The sequence below is a fragment of the Oryctolagus cuniculus genome, chromosome 3 (genome assembly GCF_964237555.1).
Source record: "Oryctolagus cuniculus chromosome 3, mOryCun1.1, whole genome shotgun sequence".
Taxonomy (NCBI): Eukaryota; Metazoa; Chordata; class Mammalia; order Lagomorpha; family Leporidae; genus Oryctolagus; species Oryctolagus cuniculus.
In genome coordinates this window covers 39,185,161-39,204,170 of record NC_091434.1, presented here as the reverse complement: position 1 = coordinate 39,204,170, position 19,010 = coordinate 39,185,161, and the positions used below count along the sequence as shown (strand labels likewise).

General features: G+C 46.1%; 1 protein-coding gene and 1 long non-coding RNA gene across 2 annotated transcripts in view; one reads left to right on the top strand and one right to left on the bottom strand.

Annotated features, from left to right (window-relative positions):
• AOX2 (aldehyde oxidase 2) overlaps window positions 1-12,655 on the top strand; it is a 76,822-nt gene extending 64,167 nt beyond the window's left edge. The window contains 2 exon segments of the mRNA NM_001297488.1: window positions 1,702-1,869; window positions 12,602-12,655. Of these exon segments, the coding sequence (NP_001284417.1) occupies window positions 1,702-1,869; window positions 12,602-12,655 (222 nt within the window).
• On the bottom strand, window positions 3,962-11,033 carry LOC108176874 (uncharacterized). The gene is made up of 4 exons (XR_011387167.1): window positions 10,837-11,033; window positions 9,807-10,010; window positions 7,924-8,148; window positions 3,962-5,912 (listed from the first exon to the last, which is right to left on the bottom strand). It is a non-coding gene; the product is annotated as an uncharacterized lncRNA (long non-coding RNA).
• Window positions 12,656-19,010: the final 6,355 nt, after the last annotated feature.

Sequence of the window (19,010 nt, the reverse complement as noted above, 5' to 3'; positions counted from 1 at the left end):
GAAGTCAATGGACAAAATAAAAAATAAATGTGGACTGTGACCCAGACCAGATCATGGGAGACTGCTCAAATTTGGAGCTGAATCAGCTAGGAAAAGCACTGAGCTTCAGGAAAGATGAGTTCACGCCCAGTGGCTGTCACTGGCCAGCATTTTATTAACATCCTCTTTCACAGAAAGCTCTGACATTCATCAGAGATTTTTTTTGCTTCTTAGTAGCATAACATTTTTCACTGAAGGACCTAAAGACTGCAAAAGTAAATGGAGCTGAGGGCAGGATGCCACCAAAATCTTAGAAAGCGGTGACCATGTGGACAGAACCCTGGACTGGGGCCTCAGGTGACCTGGGCTCCTGCCCCAGCCCCGCAACCCTGCTGTCTGGAGCCTCAGACCCTCAGCCACGCCCAGGAGTGAACTAGGGCAGTGGGTCTCAGCAGGGAGTGTGATTCTGCCGCACCCCCACCCCCCAAAGACTATTTGGCAATGTCTGGTGACATTTCTGATGGTCGTGACCGGGGATATAGGAAGCAGTTACAAATGGTTAGCGGTCAGGAGCGTAGCTAAGCAGCCCTCAGTACCCTACAACAAAGATAGCCCAGCACAAAACACTGGGAGTCTCAGGAGGCCCAGACATCAACCCTTAATGGAGCTGCAAATTGGAATAAAGGGCAGGCTTGTTTGCACACGAGCCCCACCCTCAGAGTGGAAATTGCATGTAACTTTGATGCCTCGTGTTTAAGTGTGCTGAACAATGGGTTTGCAGGTCCGCCGTGAGGTGCACCGTGCAATAGTTACAGAACCCACCAGGCACCAGCTTTGACCCTCACAACACCCTGTGAGGTCGACAGCATTGCATTTGTTTTGCTGACAAGGAATAGAGGATCAGCGAGGGGCTCTCACACCCCGGGGAGCAGCTCAAGTTCTATGGGCCAGGGTTCAGGCTCGGTCTCTCCAGTTCAGGGTTGCATACAGGGGGCTGTTGGCCAAATCCAGCCTGAAGATCTATTTCCTTGACCTACACAGTGTTTTTTTAAAAATCAGGGCATTTTACATTAAAGTCTAAATGTCTAAATTCTCTTGAAAAAAATGGAATGATTTTGTCATTTTGATACATTCCTGGAAGGCGACATTTAGCCAGAACCAAAGAACAGCTCTGTCCTTTAGGTAGGACATGGGTGAATCTCTACTTCACCTTAGTCCCCACTACTCCTTACTGTACTCCATGTGCTCACATCATTCACTTACATTTCCTGCCTGTTCCTTGCAGATGATGAGTTTGCAACCTCGCTCCGATAACAAAGTCTACTCTTTCATTTAGAATACCCTGCCTTCCATCACCCCAGACTCCTAATGAGACATTTTTCTCTTGGTTTATGAAGTTGGCTGGTTCAATTGATTGAATGTTCTCTACTAAATAGCATACCTTTCCCTCACCCTACTCTCTCTCTCTTTCTCTCTCTCTCTTTCCTAAAAGATTTAACCCAGACAGGATTAAAGATCCAGGAAGTTCAGGTGACTGGAATTTTTAAGAATACTTGAGCTTCGTCGGTCATTAAGTCAGTCAGCTAACATTTTTTGAAAACTTTTTGTGTGCAAGACACAGTGCTTTGGGTTGGGGACACAATGGTGAACACAACTTAACCCTGCCCTGTAGTAGCTTGTCATCTGATATAGAAGCTTCTAAACAAATGTGTGTTCCTGCAGGGCCTCGGAGAGTCTGGAATGTTCCTGGGGTCCTCTGTCTTCTTTGCCATTGCCGACGCAGTGGCGGCAGCACGCAGAGAAAGAGACATGGCCGAGGACTTCACGGTGACGAGCCCAGCCACGCCGGAGCGGGTTCGGATGGCCTGTGCAGACCGCTTCACAGAAATGGTATGCACATATTTATTTTTCCACAAGATCTATTTGTCTCTTTCCTGATTCTTAGATCTCTTGGGCAAAAGGATCACCAAACTGTAGCGGTGTGTGCCTCCATAAAAGCAAACCACACAGCCAAGCCCACCTTGCCGCAGTGCAGTAATGCTAACTCTTGAAAAGCATCCCCATGTGTTAAGTCGCTCATCGCAACACCCTGAAGGAGGGCCCTTTGTCGTGCTTAGAGACTGACAGCTAACTGGGAAGCAGCCTGCTTCCTCCACGCTGGTGACCGTGTTCCCCCCGCCCCGCCCCATCCGACCGGCCCTGCCCCTGCACTTCAACAAAACACACACCGAAAGAGCCCATGTGTCAAGCATGTTCGTAATGTCACTCCGCGTGTTCCCTCCACTAATGTAGCGCCTACACTGTCTGCCGTCAGTTAGAAGTGAAGGGATTCGTACCCAGCTGCCACCTTCCCGCTTCATCTCATCGCAGGACAACGCCTCCTGGGAGAGGAGACAAGACTGTGGAGTCATCACCCTCAGGGCAGCGCCTGGGAGGGTCTGGAGTCTACTGTGGCTAATTTCCCAAAAGAATCCTGACTTAAATAATAATAGCAGGGAATAGCAAGGGCAAGTGCTGTGGCACAGTGGGTTGAGCTGCCACCTGCGGCACCCGCATCCCATATGGGCGCTGGCTAGAGTCCTGGCTGCTCCACTTCCCATCCAGCTCCCTGCCGATAGTCTGAGAAAGCAGTGGAAGATGGGTCAGGTGCTTGAGCCCCTGCATCCATGTGGGAGATGGGGAAGAAGCTCCTGCCTCCTGGCTTCAGATCGGCACAGCTCCAGCCATTGCAACCATTCAGGGAGTGAACCAGTGGGTGGAAGACCTCTCCCTGTCTCTCCCTCTCTCTGTCTATAACTCTGCCTGGCTAAGATTTGAACCCACACTGCCTGTCGCCATCACATAGTACCCTGCCTCTCCAAGAGAAAACAACTGATGCTTTTCCTGCAAGGCAATTTATCTTTTCATCTCTCTATTAAAAGAAGCCCAGATACTTAACTGACCTCTTCAGAATAGCCAGCCCAGGGGCCAGCATTTCACACAGCCAACTGACCCATCTTCCACTGCTTTCTCAGACTATCAGCAGGGAGCTGGATCAGAAGTGGAGAAGCCGGGACTCAAATTGGCGCCCATAAGGGATGCGGGTGCTGCAGGTGGCAGCTCAACCCACTGCGACACAGCACTTGCCTCTGCTATTCCCTGCTATTATTATTTAAATCAGGATTCCTTTGGGAAATTAGCTACAGTAGGCTCCAGACCCTCCCAGGTGCTGCCGTGAGGGTGATGACTCTACAGTACCCCATACCCCAGTGCCTAGGTTTGAGTTCCGACTCCGCTTCTGAATCCAGCTGCCTGCGGATTCATAACCTGAGAGGCACAAATGATGGCTCAGATACTTGGGTCCCTGCCACCCATGGGGGAGACCTGGATGGAGCTCCAGGCTCCTGGCTTTGACCTGATCCAGCCCTAGCTGTTGGGGGCATTTGAGGAGTGAACTATGCCTTTCAAATAAATGAAAATAGGCCAGCACCACGGCTCACTTGGCTAATCCTCCGACTGCGGCGCCAGCACCCCGGGTTCTAGTCCCTGTTGGGGCGCCAGATTCTGTCCCAGTTGCACCTCTTCCAGTCCAACTCTCTGCTGTGGCCCGGGTCCTTGAGCCCTGCACCATCATGGGAGACCAGGAGGAAGCACCTGGCTCCTGGCTTCGGATCGGCGCAGCGCGCCGGCCATAGCAGCCACTTGGGGGGGGGGGGGTGAACCAATGGCAAAAGGAAGACCTTTCTCTCTGTCTCTCTCTCTCTCTCACTGTCTAACTCTGCCTGCCAAAAAAAAAAATAATAAAATAAAATAAATAAATGAAAATAAATAATTTTTTAAAATTATATTTAAAATAAAATAGCCAGCCCTAGAGTGAAAAATCGTATAGATATATTGCATTACAATTCCCCACCTTCTTCTCCCTACATCTCAAATTTAACTCAACAGCATTGCTTGTATTCCAGTAGTGCTGATCAGCCTGTGATCTGACACTCACGTCCACAGCAATGATGGGCAGCTCCTGGCCAGGTCCTCCTCAGTGGGCGGGGCCAGGCGATGGCACGCTGCACCCTCCGAGCTGGTTTGGTCTGGGAGGGTTGTTGACTGCCCACTCCTCACTGTACTCATGACATGGTAATGGGGGAACCGTGTCATCTCACACCCTAAGAACGAAAGCAAAAGTACTCTGAGCTTAAAAAAAAAAAGTTGTCAATCATATTTTGTGATCATAAATGCCCTTTCTGGAATGGGGCGGATTAGAAAAATTAAAAAAAAAATAACACCATGAAAAGATATTTCTAATTTTCATTTCATTTCATGTTCTTCCAAAGGCCTGGCTGCTAGAAAATCAATTCTTTCATTTCCTAGATTTCAGGCCATTTTTAATAGCACTGTTGTCTGACAAAGCAGCTCTGTCCGATGCAGTGGTGGAAGTGAATACTTCGATTTCATTCACCATTTGGGACTCGGTGTCCTGGCTACCAGGCCCTTGTAGTGAAACTGGATTTTCTCCCAAGTCTTTAAGCAAGTATGCTTGATTAAACTAACTTAACATAAATCTAATCTGCTAATTGTACACTGATTGATTAAATTGTCAGATTCCATGTAAAAGTGATCTCATATCTTCTAAAATACTCCTAAGTGGATTCATGGTTTCAAAATACCACTTCATGTGATAATCTATGTTTGATATTTTAAATGCCATCTTAATAACCTGTGTTGCAGATTGTCTTTACAAAAGTAATGCATGTGCATGATAGAAAAATTAGAAAATGCGAAAAAGTATAAGATTAAAGTTAAAATAAGCCATAATCCTACCAACTAGAGCTAGCTACAACCATTTGCAGGGCAGGGCAAGGCAGGACAGAGCAGAAGTGGTATTTAGGGGACTTCAAAATGGAGAATAAAAAGATTAAAAGATAAATTTATTTTGGTGCAAAAGTTTCTGAGATCCATGCATACAAGGAGTCTTCAAAAAGTTCATGGAAATATGCATTATTAAACCATGCATGAATTTCACAAAATTTTTGCACCAAAATAAGCTTTTTTATTTAATTAATTAATTTATTTGAGAGGCAGAGAAACAGAGAACAAAAGACAAATTCTCCCATCCTCTAGTTTACTCTCCAAATGTCCATAATTGCCAGTATGGCCAGGCCAAAGCCAGGAGCTAGAAACTCAATCTGGTGTCCCACATGATGGCAACAACCCAAACACCTGAGCCATCATCTTCTGCCTCCCAGGATGCGCATTAACAGAAAGCCAGAATTGGGAGCAGAACCAAGGACTCCAACCCAGCACCCCATGATGGGATGTGGTAAGCACAGATCTGGTGAAAAGAGTAGGAAATGGAAATGGGTTTGGAAGAGATTAAAAGTCCCATTCCCAGTACAGGAGTTGACCTGAGTATCCTGCAGACTGGACTGAGGTGTTCTGTCCAGCATCCAGCCCTGCTGGGGGGAACAGGCTGGCCCCAAGAATGCAGTCAGGCTTCTTACCCAGGAGCAGCTAAGAGGAGAACAAGGGCAGGCACTTGAAGAAGGGGAGCCTGCCCCCCACACACACACACTTACATTTCAGTACAGACTGAGAGCTGACAGTAAGGACACAATGTATGAAGAAATCCTGAATGGTAGGATTTTTTTTTAAGACTTTATTTATTTATTTGAGAGACAGAGCCACAGATAGAGAGAGAGAGGTGTCTTCCATATGCTGGTTCACTTCCCAAGTGGCCGCAATGGCCGGAGCTGAGCTGATGCAAAGTCAGGAGCCAGGAACTTCTTCCAGGTCTCCCATGCAGGTGCAGGGGCTCAACCTTTGGGCCATCTTCTACTGCTTTCCCAGGCCATAACAGAGCTTGATTGGAAGTGGAGCAGCCGGGATTCGAACCAGCTCCCATATGGGATGACGGCACTGCAGGAGGCAGCTTTACCCACTAAGCCACAGTGCTGGCCCTGTGAACAGTAGGATTTGGTTAAATTTTTTGTCTTTGTGTGTGTATGAAATAAATAAATATTAGGATATAAAAGGTTTTTTGGAATCGTCATAGCTCTCCAACACTGTAAAGATGTTGGTTTTGTTTTTAACACCTCTGTCAATAAAGGTCAACCTTTCAAACAAAAACGTGGCAACGGGGAGGGGAGGGATGTGTGTTCTGCTTCAAGATCAAACACAACAGGCAGAATTCCCAGCAGAAACAAGCATGAGGGATCACAAGGAAGAAGGTAAATAAGAGACATCTTTTTTCTTTTTTGAGAGACAGAGTTACATTGGGGGATGGGGGGAGACAGAGAGAGGTCTTCTATCAGCTGGTTCACTCCCCAAATGGCCGCAACAGCAAGAGCTGGGCAAATCTGAAACTAGGAGCCAGGAGATTCTTCTAGGTTTCCCATGCGAGTCCAGGGGCCCAAGCACTTGGCCGTCTTCCACTGGTTTCACAGGCTAGAAGCAGGGAGCTGGATTGGAAGAGGAGCAACCAGGACCTGAACTGGCGCCCATATGGGATGCTAGTGCCACAGGCAGAGGGTTACTCTTCTATGCCACAGCACCAGTCCTAGTAAGAGACATCTTAACTGCTAAGCCAAAGGCTCACCCTAAATTTATCTTTCATTTTTTAATTAAGACCACCCTGGTCACCCACATGGGTGGCAGAGACCCAAGTAATCAGGGCCATCTTCCTCTGCCTTCCCAGGTGCATTAGCAGGAAGCTGAATTGGAAGCAGAGCAACCAGGACTCTAAACTTCACTCTTGTGGGAAGTCAGCATTGCAAGTAGCAGCTTAACCTGCTACATCAAAACATAGACCCCTAAACTTATCTTTAATTCCAGAAGTTCTTTTAAAGTGCCCCTTTACATACTCAAGTACACACTTTTAATCATTTTTAATTCATATATGTTTATATGTATATATTATTTGTAATGCCTATGTTATAAAATTGGAATATCCCTTACAAAAATCTTTGAAAAGATTTGACCCCAGCGTAAGTGGGAGTGGTACTGCTGAGCTTTCGATCACAGGAAACTTGGAATGGGAAAATATACTTTCCTGCAAAACATCACTCAAAAAACAGTTGCCTAGGGCTGGCATTGTTGTCTGGTGTGTTAAGTCACTTGCAAAGTCAGCATCCAACACTGGAATGCTGGTTTGAGTTCCTGCTGCTCTGCTTCCCAGCCAGCTCCCGGCTAAGGTGCCCGGGAAAGCAGTGGAAGATAACCCCAGTAGCTGGGTCCCTGCCACCCACCCGGGTGGAGTTCCAGGCTCCCTGGCCTGGCCAACCCTGGTCATTGTGGCCATTTGGGGAGTGAACCGGGGAATGGAAGATCCTCTGTTTGTCTCTCTTCCTCTCTCTGCCATTATGCCTTTCAAAAAAAAAAAAAAAAGAAAAAAGAAAAAGAAAGAAAGATGTGGCGGGGTGGGACCAGAAATACACACACTAAAGCTTTTTCTGCTATTTCCTGCTGCAGGAAATGGTGCTACTTGTCTGTCCATATACCAGCATGAAGGGGAAACCCAGGAGCCAGCCTAGCGTTTCTCTCCTCACACCCAGCAGCCAGTCCTCCCCCGCATGAATCTTACTCCCTGACAACGTCTTGGACCAGTCCCTGTCCTGCATTCCTAACCACTTGCATCCATTCCACTAACATTTGCTCTACAGAACAGTGCTGGGAACTCAGCAGTGAGTGCAACAGGGAGCCCTGCCTTTGCACATCTGTCTAGTAATCCTACAGCCAACTCTCTTCTCTGGCCTGCGGCAGAGCAGCCTCCTAACTGGTCTCCCCACAGCTCCTGCAGCCAGAGACTTGCGGTGTGACCAAGGGGACTTCCACACAAAGCACAAGATCAAACTTCCTAACGCACCTTGCCCAGCCTATAAAACAAAGTCCAGCACAGCCCGGCCCCACCCACCTCTCCAACCACACGTGGACCCCACCCTACCAACCGCCTCTCCCCCGGGGCAGGCTCACCTTCTGTCTGTTCCTCTGTGGAAGACAGGGTGGCTCACTCCTGCTCCGGGCCATGGCCACTCTCTTCCCTCTCCTCCAAGTAACCCCCACTCACCTTTCCTGTTATAATCAAATCCATCACCTTAATTTGATACCTTTCTTTCAGCCTGGTTTGCGGATGATGATGAACCAAATGTGTGAGTTGTCTCTCAAGGAGTTTACCATCTTGTAGGGGAGGAAGAAACACTGCAAATGATAAGTGTTTGGCTGGTGCTAGGTTATCCCACTGTGACCACAGAGCAAGACTTTTATAACTAAGCTTTACTCTTTTCTTGAAGGCAGGGGTCATAGAGGAGGTCTACGAAAGACTAAGAACAGATTTCAAAATCTTTTTCTAGCAGCGCGCAGCTTATTAAATAAATGAGAGGCATGATATATGATACATAACTCATAATCAGTTTTGCATCAAAATATCCTTTTCTTTTTAACTTTTTTTAACTCTAAACTTGTATGTATTTATTTGAGAAGCAGAGAGAGAGACAGATAAAGAGAACTTTCCCGTCCACTGGTTCACTCCCCAAATGCCTGAAATGGCCAGGGCTGAGGCAAGGCAGGAACACAGAGCCAGGATCTCAATCCAAGCCCCGCCCCCCACGGGCTGCCCGTGCTGTTACTTGAGCCATCACCACTGCCTCCCAGGCTCTGCATTAGCCAGAAGCTGGAGTCAGGAGTCAGAGCAGGGTACTGGACCGAGGCTCTCTGATGCAGTACATCGATGTCTTAACCAGCAGGCCAAACACCTGCTCCCGAAAACTCATCAATAACTCCCATTTTCCACAACTTTCTGAGGTACTCTGTGGCCTGACACCAACCCTCTTTAATGTATCTCGGGACAAAGCTGAGCTCATCTCAGAATTTACATTTTTAAATACATTTGACTGACTACATGTTTTTTAATTGAAATATATGATGATTCACACCATGCTGTAGCATGCAAAAAAAATTTTTTTTTACTAACACTCTTTATACTTGGCTTGTCAAAACACAGCTTGGGGCAGGTGCTGTGACATAGTGGGTAAGGCCACTGTCTGCAGTGCCAGCATCCCATGTGGGCTCCAATTCAAGTCCTGGCTGCTCCACTTTCGGTCCATCTCTCTGCTATGGCCTGGGAAAGCAGGATGGAGGATGGCCCAAGTCCTTGGGCCCCTGAACCCATGTGGGAGACCTGAAAGGAGCTCCAAGCTCCTGGCTTCAGATCAGCCCAGCTCTGGCCGTTGCAGCTGTTTGGGGGCTAGGCCAGCAGATGAAAGATCTCTCTCTCCCTCTCTCTCTCTCTCTCTCTCTCTCTCTGCCTCTGCCTCTCTGTAACTGTGCCTTTCAAATAAATAAATAAATCTTAAAAACAACACAGATTGTTCTGAGTAAGAAGGCTGGGGAGCTGTGTATTAGAGCATGAACATTGGAAAGTTTAAAACTCTCCTTTAATAACCTCCTCATAGCCATAAGGTAAATGACAGCCTGGCTAAACCTATTTTTTAAACAGAGACGACAGTAAAACACTCAGTACTTTTCTCTGGAAATTTAATAAAATAATGCATGTAAAATACTGAGTAAATATGAGTCACTCTGTAAATATTAGAGTTAAGGTCATCACCAAATACCCATAAGTGTTAATGAACTTCAAAATGTGCCTCTCCCACAGGCCTTGAAGTGTTTCCATATTAAATCAAGCTGCCCTCAGGAGGCCAGAGCGAATAACACTACTTAAACTAGCAGCCTCATTTTCTTGGGCAAATTGGCTTTAACAAAAAGCAGGTACCGGCTAGAAGCCTAAGGCATTTTCATTGCCCGCCCCCCCCTCCCCCCCCCCCCCCGAAATCAATTTGAATGAGCGGTTGCTGTACCTGAAGTTTTGTTTGTTTGTTTTTACATGTTTGGGTCTGTCAACCGGATCATGGAGCTGTTGATGACATTTTTATAATTGCACCCTTCCTCGGGTGGTGAATTTCTGGGAAGAACAGACTTGCTGCGGTGGCTTCTACTCTGAGCTCAGCAGCACAGACCGGCTCAGCCAGACCCAGCCAGAACCCTCATCTCTATGTAATTTCCTTTTTGGTGATAGGAGAGAGGGGGAAAAAAAAAAGTGTACTTCTTGGAAAATGTGTCTCTTACAGTCACTTAAGATTCCACAGGGGGGAAGAAAGTTAAGTTTTCCTTAATGCTATAAAAAGAATCTGTAAGTAACACTTTTAAATTAGGACTTTTCCTTAGAAACAGTGATTTCATTTAAACAAAAAAAAAATCTTTAGGATTCAGAGATGTGAAGGATTCTACAGCCCTTAGAGAGGATTTGGCAATAGGATAGATAAAAGCCTTGTTACCTTGGTAGCACCAGCAACAAAAATGGACTTAGTGAGAAAGTACAAGAACGCGGACTGTGTGGGCTGCCATAGCGGAACGCCACATCAAGCGTCAGATTTGGTTGGTTACCATCTTCTGAATCCTACAATCGGGCACCTGAGCTTAGAAGAGAGTTTGTAAACCCGTGTCAGCTCACACCTTGATAATGCTGACTTACAAGGGGCAAAAGGCTTTGTCGTGGGCTCAAGTCAGGACTGCTTTTATAGTAGCTTAAATGGAAAAAGTCCCCTTTATTCCTGGACAGCATTCAATTTCAAGTGGCTTGTCCTACCCCCGCTAGCCTGTAACATTGGCCGACGTGTAGTCTAAGGTTGCACCTGCTCCCGGAGGCACCCCAAGACAGGCTCCGGTCCACACCCCTTCTCACCTCCTACATGCCTCGCCTCCCTCCCTGCCTCCCTTGTGGTTCTGGAAGAGTTACCAGCCTTAGAAGCGCCTCTTGTTCGGGTTGGTAAAGGGAGCCCTTCCCCCAAGCGTGTGAACGTTCCATGGGCTGTGGGAAGCCTGGCTTACCTACGCTGTGCTCAGAAGCTTCTCCCCAAAACGCTCAAGATGAAGCTTGCCCAACCTCCTAGTCCATCCATGGCCACAGATTGCAATGCCTGTGGGGAGACAAACCACCAGCCTGGCAAGACTGCATTTTATTTCCTCTGTTTCCTACACCAAAACATGTGGGAACATGCGGTCTCCAGCCTGCCTAGCGCAAATCTCTGCTGTAGATTGGCAGGGTCTTAGGCCAGAACAGACATGTCTCAGTCACATGGACTCTGAGCTAGAACACGTTAGCAGCCTGCATGACTCAGGATAGCTACGCAGAGCAGCGTCTCCCACGGTGCCTTCCTCGGAATGCTGGAGGTGTTATCCTGTTCCCAGGTGGCACACACACAGACCTACGCTCAGGCACGTGCCCAGAACTCATGCATACACACACACACACACACACACTCAAGTGTGTTCTCACTCTTGACCACATTCTCCTCGCCTCTCTTGCTGTCTTAGAAGAGTTCTCACTGATCCCCTGACAGCTGTGCAACTGCTCCCATTGAAGATGCTTGGCCCAGGATACAGGGTAGGAATCTGCACCCTAGCCATTGCTATTCCTGAAGGGAGCTTCTCTGGGGCTGGGCCAAGCTGGAACCAGGAGCCTGTAACAGGTCTCCCACATAGATGGCAGGGGCTCAAGGACTTGGGCCACCCTCCACTGCCTTCCCAGGTACATTAGCAGGAAGCTGGATCAGAAGTGGAGCAGCCGGGACTGGTACTGGTGCTCAAATGGGATGCCAGTATTCAGGCGGTGGCCTAACCCACTGCTCCACAGCGCCAGCCCCCAAGGTCAACAGTTCAAACAAAAACATGGCAACTGGGGCCGGCACTGTGGCGCAGATGGGTAAAGCTGATGCCTGAAGCGCCGGCATCCTATATGGGCGCCGGTTCTAGTCCCAGTTGCTCCATTTCCAATCCAGCTCCCTGCTATGGCCTGGGAAAGCAGTGGAAGATGGCACCTGCGTGAGAGACCCGGAGGAAGCTCCTGGCTCCTGGCTTCACATCAGCGCAGCTCCAGCCATTGTGGCCATCTGGGGAGTGAACCAGTGAATGGAAGACCTCTCTCTCTCCCTCTCTCTCTCTCTCTCTCTCTCTGCCTCTCCTGTCTCTGTGTAACTCTGACTTTCAAATAAAAATAAATAAATCTTAAAAAAAAAATGGCAACTGGGAAAGGGAGCTTTTGTGTGTTCTGCTTTGAGGTCAGACGTATGGGGAGAATTCCCAGCAGAGGAGACAGGCATTGAGGACCACAAGGAAGAACGGTAAATAGGTCAAATTCTTAGAGCTTGTAAGCCTGGGTTTAGCTTGCAAGAGCACAATGCCATGCAAATCATCGTCCTCATTCCACTGTGAAGGAATCCAGGCCCTTGGCTCCAACACAAACTCTGCCTCACAGTCCTCTCTCTGTCCCCTGCCCCCACATGCATTCATAGCATATATATATATTTCTCTTTGGGATTTGTATCTGGAAGCCAGGCAGATAGTTCTAACTGAAGCATGCTCTTAGCAACATTAAGTGTGGCAGAGATCACTCCACCAGTACACTGTCTCCTGAGAGCTGGCATTGGAAAGGAATAACATGGTCCCATTATCCAGGAACCGGGGAAATTCTGCCTCCTTTCATCAGAAAAGTTTTCAAAACCCAAAGATTTTATATTATTGCATTATACCAATAATATTGAGGTATTGCAGTGGTGTTATGATAAAATACATGTTTAATTTGTTTTCCTTCTAGATTCCAAGAGATGATCCTAAGACATTTAAACCTTGGTCGATCCCTGTAGCATAATACTTCTGTGATTTCCTTAAAGGTAAGATCAATAAGTTCAAAGATAATTACTCAAGTAGAAAAAAAAAAGTCAGCTAATCCAATGGTTTTCAAACCGTGTTCTGTGTAGCCTTAGGATTGCATGAGTGTTTAAAATAAGTTTTATTTTTAAATCAATTGATCTTATCCAACATTTTAATCCTTAATCACTAAACCTACATGTTTTTGGATGCTGACCATGGAAAGTTAAAGCGTTTTAATCAATATAGCAGTTTTTCTTTATATTTTATAATAAAACTAAACATGAGAATGTAGTAGATTCAGATATTTTAATTCTACTCTCTGATTTATTCGAGATGCACTTACAACATGAATGCAAAACACTACATTGAAATATACTGATTATTTCCTTTGAAATTAACTAGAGCTATTTGGAAGACCTAGCTATTGGTATTTGTTGAGCTATAATTTTGTTTTGCTTAACACAAAATGCAGAGCGCTGAAGGCTCTGGAGGATGGCCACAGCAAATCTGCAGGAAATGTATGCCGATCAGAACGAACACATTTTCATTGTTAGCAAAACAAACTCGGGCTTCTCTGCACACTTAATGGGCAACAACAGAAAAAATTGATGTTTTCATTAAAAGATAATTTTTCAATTAAATGTCTAAAACAAGCACTAGTATTTATATGTGTGTTTTTATTCCCATTGTATTTTTCTTTTTTATTATTTTTCCCATTGTATTTTTCATATGAGAATAACTTGCTTTGATATTTTCACAAAATCATAATAAATTTGAGAATGTATTTCTCCTTTTAATCAACAAAAATCAAAATGTGCACATTTAAAATTATTGTAAAGTACGGCATCGCATATCAGAGTGCCTAGGATCAAGTCCTGCCTCTGTTTCCAATTCAGCTTCCTGCTAATGTGCTTAGGAAGCAGTAGATGATGGCCCAAGTACTTGGGTTCCCACCATCAAAGTGGGAGACTTGGACAAAGTTACTGGCTCCTGACTTCAGCCTGGCCCAGCTCTGGCATTCATTTGATGATGAACCAGCCAATGGAAGATCTTCTCTCTCTCTCTCTCTCTCTCCCCCACCCTCACCCCACACTCTGCCTCTCAAGTAAATATCTTTTTTAAAAATACAAATCCATAAAAATTATTGTGAAATAGTAATTTTAAAGCAGACACTTTAAGTATGCAGGAAAGAAATATGTAAGCTCTGTTTTTCCTTTTGGAGTTTACTTATTTCTTCCAATAACACATAGAAATTATAATAACTTTTCAACAATGTGAATACGATGGCAGATCCACTCTAATTCCTAAATGAAGCACTTAGCATTGTGTCTGAACCTGGTATTCAAGAAAGTATAGACACCACCCCACACCCCTCCCCACCACACACACTCAATGGGCTAAAAACCAGGCATCAACAAATTAGATATCAGCAGCGAATGAACTGGATTGTCAAGTTCTAGTGCACACTTTAAGATAAAGACCATCCTCAGATTTCAAGGCAAATTTTAAAACCAAAAACCGAAACACAACTTTTGGCACTTTACCATTTATGACTATTTGTGTGTCAGAATGTTCTTCAGGCAATCTAAGTTAAATGGAGACATGAAGTGCATTCCAAAGGTCACTTCAGATTACTTTTGTCCTTTACCTGTAATTTCAAGTGTTTGCATTCTTCAAAGTAGCATAATTGGTCTCATCCAGGTACTTTGTAAACAGATGTTCAACTTTGACCTAATAAATTGATACCACACTTAAATTATATATTTGTGCATGGATGTGTGTTCCTGAAAACATTTTCAACTTGTGCTAAAAAATGTTTGAAATTCTCCGTTCTCATTCAGTTTCTAATCTTATAAATAAAGACATAGAGGCTGAGGGAGACTAAGCAACCACTCAGGTGTTTTTATTCATAGCTGCACAGCTCCCCAGTCCAATTTTCTCATTGGTCTTCTCCCCTTGCATAAAAGGCAAGGCATTTACATATTTGGTTTTCTAATTATTCTCTTTTTTCCCCAGGTGTTTCAGATTTTCATGAATGAAAAATGGCTTATTGATTTTTGCTGGACTCCAAATTGCTATTTCCATAATGTTATGGAACCACACACATACACACACACACACACACAATCTAGAAACTAGATTCGAACTTGATTATATTAACAAGATGAATCATTATTTACAAATCATTTAGTTAGACTGTCTAGGCTAGAGGCCACCAGACAGGTACTGTAGTATCCAAGGGAGACAGGTTTATTGCTGATTGCTTTAAAAACAAGCAGGGGCTGGGGTTCTGGCACAGTGGGTTAAGCCAGCTGCTGCAAAGCCAGCATCCCATATGGGTACCGATTTGAGTCCTGGCTTCTCCACTTCTAATCAAGTGCCCTGCTCATATGCCTGGGAAAGCAACAGAAGAAGTGCTTGGGCCCCTGCACCCATGCAGGAGACCACAAGAAGCGCCTGGCTCCTGGATTTGGCCTGACCCAGCCTCAGCCATTTGGGAAGTGAACCAGTGGATGGAAGATCTCTCCCTCTTTCTCTCTGTAGCTAATTCTGCCTTTCAAATAAATAAAATAAACCTTAAAAATCAAACAAATATATAAATGTTGCTGTAATCACTAAATCTCCCTTTCTGGGCGCTTGCAGTCTGCGTAGACTGGTAATACAGATCACAATCATTGAGTGAGAGACATTTCTCAGTAGAGAAAGATGTAATCACTTTCCCAGTGATGTATTTGATTCAGAAGCCACAGGGTAGCAGCATATATTTTTGTTCCATTTAAGCCATAGATTGGTCTCTGGATGTGCACTTGACAGCAAAGGAAAGATACTTTCTTAACATAAATCTGCTATTTGGTCAGCATTCTTTTGGAATTTAAAGGATTTTTTCTTTATTGATGAAAAGCATTCAATCTTTGAAGACAGTTTCAGAAATACCATGTGGCTCAGTTTCCCACACATCAAAGTGGGTAACGTGGAGCAAAGGAATCATAAATTGTCATCCTGCCTGCGCTGTGGCTTAAAACATGAAGAATCCACCAACTTCCATTAACCTGAGCTGTAGGGGCCTGCCAAGGAGGAGAAATCAGCATGCAAATTAGGCCTCATCTGACCACAGAGGAGGGGGAAAACAGGCCCTTGAGGAGCAGAAGTCACGTGACCAGGCTCAGCCCACCCTGGTCTGGAGCAAGTTTGAAGTGTTTGAAGAAGGTGAGGCAGAGCTGAGTGTGCCAGGTGGCTGGGGAGCTGAACGGTGTAGCCCAGGGGAGGCCGAAGGCCACGGGGGCCATCAGCTTTGCATGAAGGGACTGCGGCTCAGCTGCCCACAGCCCCGCTTCTGGCTTTGGGGGACACCCTAGACTACAGGAGCCCAAGGAAAGACGTGGGGCAGGGGCACAAAGAGAAAGGAGACACTGAACCAGCGCTGTGGCTCAGTGGGTTAAAGCCCTGGGGTGAAGCGTCGGCATCCCATATGGGCGCCGGTTCGAGACCCAGCTGCTCTACTTCCAATCCAGCTCCCTGCTATGGCCTGGGAAAGCAGTAGAAGATGGCCCAGATCCTTGGGCCCCTGCACCCGCGTGGGAGACCCAGAAGAAGCTCCTGGCTCCTGGCTTCTGATCAGCGCAGCTCCAGCCATTGCGGCCATCTGGGAAGTGAACCAGCAGATGGAAGACCTTTCTGTCTCTACCTCTCTCTGTAACTCTGTCTTTCAAATAAATAAAATAAATCTTAAAAGAGAGAGAGAGAAAGAGAGAGAGAGAGAGAGAGAGAGAGAGAGAGAGAGAGAAGACAGAGAAGAGCTGGGAACTCAGTGGCAGTGGCTGGGGTGAAACAAAGTGAAGGGGCCAGCACCGTGGCTCATTGCATCTCATATGGGTGCCAAGTTCTAGTCCCGGTTGCTCCTCTTCCAGTCCAGCTCTCTGCTGTGGCCCAGGAGTGCAGTGGAGGATGGCCCAAGTGCTTGGGCCCCTGCACCCGTGTGGGAGACCAGGAGGAAGCTCCTGGCTCCTGGCTTCGGATCAGCGTCGCTCCAGCCATGGTGGCCATCTGGGGAGTGAACCAATGGACTGAAGACTTCTCTCTCTCTGCCTCTCCTCTTTCTGTGTAACTCTGACTTTCAAATAAATAAATCTTAAAAAAAAAAAAAAAGAGAGAATGAGAGATGTTGGTTTTATCACTTGTATCACTTTAAATGATGGTAAATACTCTTTATTAAAAAACTTGGTCTATTAGGGATAAGGGTGGTTAGTGGGCATTTATTCATTTACCATACTATAAGGCAGTAAAAAAAGAAGGGAGGGCGGGTAGTATCTGAATAAAAATTTTCCTTGTGAGTTGATGCTGAAAAACCTGCGCTTGTAGGGCCAGTTTTAGGCCTGCCACTTGGGATGGCTGCATCCTATATCAGAATGCCAGTACTTGGGGCTGGTGCTGTGGCGCAGTGGGTTAACACCCTGGCCTGAAGCACTGGCATCCCATATGGTTGCCGGTTCTAGTCCCAGCTGCTCCTCTTCCAATCCAGCTCTCTGCTATGGCCTGGGAAAGCAGTGGAAGATGGCCCGAGTCCTTGGGCTCCTGCACCCACACAGGAGACCAAGAAGAAACTCCTGGCTCCTGGCTTTGGATCAGCCCAGCTCCAGCCATTGCAGCCAATTGGGGAGTGAACCATCGGATGGAAGATCTCTCTTTCTCTCTGCCTCTCCTCTCTCTGTGTAACTCTGACTTTCAAATAAATAAATAAATCTTTAAAAAAAAAAAGAATGCCAGTATTCAGTACTTTATTAATATCCGTGCCATCCCAGATTTTTTTGTAAAGATGTATTTATTTAATTGAAAGAGAAGGAGTGGGGAGAGAAAAAGAGAGAGAGAGAAAGAGAGAGAGATCTCATCTGCTGGTTCACTCTACAGATGGCCACACAACAGCCAGTGAGGGGCTGGGCCAGGAGGCTGGAACTCAATCTGGGTCTCCCACGTGGGTGGCAGGGACCCAGATATTGGAACCACCACCTGTTGACTGCCAGAGTTTGGCATTAGCAGGAAGCTGGATCAGAAGAGGAGGCAGTACTTAAACCCAGAGGCCCTGATACAGGATGCAGGCTTCCCATGCTGTGCCAAATGCCCACCCCCAGAACTGTTTTTTAAAGAAAACTAATTTTATCCCACAAAGGTCTGGGAACTCCTCCAAGACAATTTTAATCCTGCATTGTAAGAGTGGGACCTGAAAGGCATCCTAAGAAGAGAAGTTCTACTTTTTGTCATCAGAGAAATTGGAATTAAATCTACTTAATGGTATACTCTATGGCCTTCTTTTGGAATAATTATTAATTATATTATCATTAGCTTATTTGGAAGGCAAAGCAGCCCTACTTACTGAGTTTCTGTGAGAAATTATGAATAACGTGCAGATGTTTGGGGAAGAGTGACATCCTCTACACAGGCGAGGTCTGCTAGGACCACACTCAGTGTGGCAGCAGCCATGCTGTTCCGCAGGCAGGAGCAGGACTGTTGCTGCTGTGACTACTAGTGTGGCAGTGTCGAGGTCCTGGTCAGTGCAGGTGTTTTTTTTTTTTGTTTTTGTTTTTTTTTTTTTTTTTTGTTTTGTTTTTTTTGACAGGCAGAGTAGACAGTGAGAGAGAGAGACAGAGGGAAAGGTCTTCCTTTTGCCGTTGGTTCACCCTCCAAAGGCCGCCACGGCTGGCGTGCTGCGGCCGGCACACTGCACTGATCCGAAGGCAGGAGCCAGGTGCTTCTCCTGGTCTCCCATGGGGTGCAGGGCCCAAGCACTTGGGCCATCCTCCACTGCCTTCCTGGGCCACAGCAGAGAGCTGGCCTGGAAGAGGGGCAACCGGGACAGAATCCGGCGCCCCGACCGGGACTAGAACCCGGTGTGCCGGCGCCGCAAGGCGGAGGATTAGCCTAGTGAGCCGCGGCGCCGGCCAATGCAGGTGCTTTTTCAGTGCGAGAAAAAAACTTTCTGCCACGAAGAGCACCCCCAGAAGTGAACTTGATTTAAAGGGGGGGGCACCCAGGAAAGACAGCCTCCTAAACAAGCCAAGGCATTTGAGAAACTTTCCTGATACAGAAGTGTTTACAGCTAGGGTCAACAGTAAGATTTCTTACTGTGGTATACTAAGAGAGATAACTGGTAAGCAGTAAAGTCTTTTCTACATAATCCAATAGGGAGCGATTGCGTGCCATCATGTGTTACCCTTGTTTGTTTTTGTTTTGTTTTAATAAATATTATGAATGTTATATAATTTGAGATGTATCTATGATGATTACCCAAAATATCAGCTATTTGGAAATGCTTTTTTTTTTTAAAGATTTATTTAGTTATTTGAAAGGCAGAGTTACAG